Genomic DNA, 3,486 nt, shown 5'->3' on the forward strand with positions numbered 1-3,486 from the left:
AAAACAGAATATTTAACAGGTCAAATTGATATCATTCAACAGATCTAGTAAACCCTTAGTTCAAAATTAATTAGGGCCCAAGCACTGAAGTGCGAAGGCCCTATTGGTTCCGTTTATTATTTTTCAGTGAAATTAATGGCCTTTAACATGTTGAACTCGTGAAATTTTGTACACGTATCAGGTCTGGTGAAAAATTACATATTTTAATGGTTCACATATGGGCGGTGCAAAATTGCTCTAGAACACCAGCTATGCATTGTTAAATGAAGTCCTACAAACACATAGTTTGAGTCACATGGATTAAATTTGGTAAACACGTGTAACATGGCGAGACAAACAAAAGTCAGTAGACCGATTGACGCAAACCCAACAGGAAGTCCACCATTTTGAATTGAAAGTGACATTTTAGTGCTAATTTTGCCATTTCTAGGCCAAACTTGTGCGAACTCCTCCTAGGGATTTGATCAGATCACCTTCATATTTGGTCAGTGTCAACTACACCGCTGAGTTTTTGTCATAGGGTGTGGACATGGCGCCACAGCAAATTTCAATCATTCACCATGAAAATCTTATTTGCTCTCCCTTCCTACATACATAATTCCTGCGTTGATCGTGGCTCAAGAGTTGGGCGTTTGCCTCGCCTTGGGCAAGACACTTCACCTGTTGCCTACTGGTGGTGGCCAGAGGACCCGGTGGCGCCAGTGTCCGGCAGCCTCGCCTCTGTCAGTGCGCCCCAGGGTGGCTGTGGCTACAATGTAGCTTACCATCACCAGTGTGTGAATGGGTGGATGACTGGTTGTGTAAAGCGCTTTGGGGTCCTTAGGGACTAGTAAAGCGCCATACAAATACAGGCCATTTACCATTTACCATTTTACATTGTTCAAGCTGGACCAAACTTCACACATGTGATAAGGCTCCCTTGCTGAACATATTTAACTGCTATATTTAACATCAGCAACAGCGCCAACTAGTGGGAACAGAAAATGTCATGTTTTACACTTTTTGGTATAGCATAGAGGTGGATGACCCAAGCCACCTTTCGTCAAAAGGCGTGACACGTTTGGAAAGATTGATATTTGTAATCAATGGTTAGAGTCCCACCCAGTGGGAAGAGAAATTAAATCTATCAGTGTGACACCAGATCGGACTTGCTGGGTGTAGGTGTTGGGAGCAGGGGCAGATCTAGAAGGGTGGCATGGCGTGCCTAAAATGATCCTTTGCCACCCCAAGTGCCACCCCTGTTTTGCACATGACAGTGTTGTTTATTAAAATAAGATTGCATTAACAGTTTGAGCGTAGTTACAGTCAACATTGAATATAAATGCTAAAACTGAATATATTGCATAGTGTCCTGGATTTTGCCACCCTCATGCCACTCTAAGAAAATTTCTCTAGATCCCCCCCTGGTTGGGAGTAGCTTGACACGCCCTCTCAACACTGCTTGCAGCTTTCATTGTTTAATTGTTGTTGCATTCCATGTTTAGAGAATAAAGGCTTGTTTTCACGTTCACTTTTGCGTCTGTGTAAGTTTCGCTTCTGAGTCCTTCTGTCTTCACGGCCTCAGCCATGACAGTCCCACATCTTTGAAATGATTTTGCTAATCGTCTTTCTTAAAGACATGAGAGAAGATCATGAACCCTAAATTGTCCTCTAATTATAGAATGACTCATAACAGGATTCAACAACCATTCTGCAACAGCCCCACACTATGTAACAGCGATCCCGAGCGGCGCAATCACAAACAAATCGCGCAGTACGTATAAAATACAGATTTCCCAGGCACAGTGAAGGCAGCATTTTCCCCGCATCAACCTGCTCGGTCTCAGTCCGCCAGCTGTCCGTTTGTCTTCCGCACAGGTTTGTGTCAACTCGTCCTTTTGTGTCACATCCAGAAAACTCCAGATGGGAATCTAAATGCCGGCTGTCTGGAATATTTCCCCGCGGACTAACCTGGACTGTGTGCGGACACAGAGGGAACAAGGGGGGAAAAGCGGCAGCGCTAACGGGCGGTAATGTTAATACGTTAGCCACGGCAGGTGCACCACGGCCACGACTGACAGGCTGTCAAACCGCAAAAATCACCGTTTCATCTCTTCACAAAGCTACCTTGGATACTCTGTCGAGGTAAGGGGACTTTAATGTCTGTTTGTGCCGTTTTTTGTTTTGTTTTTTAACCCCGGCATCTCGACGGGGAGCGGGAGATTAGTGTAGCCAAGTTAGCTAATTGTCGGTTTAACACTTTAACGGACAGAGGCGATCGCAGGTTTTTAAATCCGTGACACATTAAAGGCCCTCTGTTTTAATCAAGGGCTGGACGCTTTCATGGCAGCTTTCCAGGCCTGTGTGTGTGACGGGTGCGACACTGGAAACCAGTGCTGACCACTGGGAACTGCGCTTTTTTTTTGTGTGTGTGTGTCATGTAAACAGCAGACTGATTTTGTTAAACGTGTTCAATAAACAGAGGAAGACGGGACAAGTGACTTTGCCCTGTGGTCTCGACAAGCAGGAAGTTTTACTTTCAATTCCAGGCTTTATTATGCAGCATGTACAATTAGAAGGAAGCGAAAATGATCACGTGACACTCTCAAGCGTACTTAAAACAATAACATAAATATTTAAGAACATTGCAAATGTTTATAACACCTGCTCTCCGTGGAAGTGCTCATCTTTGTTTGTTTTGGTGGTGTTTTTTGTTGTTGTTGTTGTTGTTGTTGTTGTTTTATCAGTGAAAGCCAGATCTGCTCAAGTTTGCCATCACGAGAAAAGGAAAAGTTGGCACATTTTGACATTTGAGTCTCAAAGAATAATTAATACTCGTGATTTCTTTTTTTCTGACTGTAAATGACTGGCAGCACATTGAAATTATGCAAACCAGCTGCAAAAAGCTGCATTTGCCTGGTTTATTTGTTATGAAAAGCATAACAAGTAAACTGTTTTTCTCTAGGCCTTGTATGTTTATTTTTGTGTTTTTAAGCTATTAATTTGACAGAATACAATTTGAAGACATTCATTAGCAATAAACTTAAACTTGTTTCTTCTGTTTTCAGCAGCCTGCAGAAAATTAAACCACACTTTAGGAAACGCGTGGAGTCCTTTTTTTCCTCCTGTTTCTTTTCCTTTTACTCTCTCCTATCCCGACCACCTCACCCTCTGTTTCCACGTCTGTCCCCCCTCATCATTGCATCTTTTTCCTATTTTGGGCCACGTCTATCTGTCTCCGGCTCATTTCCCCTGCCCTCACATCCAGTGACATGGCCTCGGCTGAGTCACCGCAGTCCAGTGTCCTTCAGGATGAGCTCACCTGTCCGGTGTGCTTGGACTTGTACCGGGACCCTCACTTGCTTCCTTGCGGGCACAACTTCTGCAAGACTTGCCTCGATCGCCTAAAGCGGCAGGCAGAGCGGAGTCACTTCCGCTGTCCAGAATGCCGTAACAGCCACCAGTGTAGCACCAACTTTCAGAAAAACTTTAAACTTGCCAATATCG

At 44.1% G+C, this 3,486-nt stretch overlaps 1 protein-coding gene across 2 annotated transcripts in view; it reads left to right on the plus strand.

Annotated features, from left to right (window-relative positions):
- The first annotated feature begins 1,771 nt into the window (after positions 1-1,771).
- LOC120737516 (E3 ubiquitin/ISG15 ligase TRIM25-like) overlaps positions 1,772-3,486 on the plus strand; it is an 8,981-nt gene continuing 7,266 nt past the window's right edge. The window contains exons 1-2 of one of the 2 annotated variants that reach the window (XM_040038274.1): positions 1,772-2,124; positions 3,048-3,486. The exon at positions 3,048-3,486 is cut by the window's right edge and continues 409 nt beyond it. In XM_040038274.1, the coding sequence (XP_039894208.1) occupies positions 3,252-3,486 (235 nt within the window). In that variant the 5' untranslated portion in view covers positions 1,772-2,124; positions 3,048-3,251. The remainder of the gene's footprint in view (positions 2,125-3,047) is intronic. The other variant, XM_040038275.1, reaches the window with a different exon arrangement.

Source organism: Simochromis diagramma, unplaced genomic scaffold (genome assembly GCF_900408965.1).
Source record: "Simochromis diagramma unplaced genomic scaffold, fSimDia1.1 OVJJ01000413.1, whole genome shotgun sequence".
In the NCBI taxonomy this organism is placed as follows: domain Eukaryota; kingdom Metazoa; phylum Chordata; class Actinopteri; order Cichliformes; family Cichlidae; genus Simochromis; species Simochromis diagramma.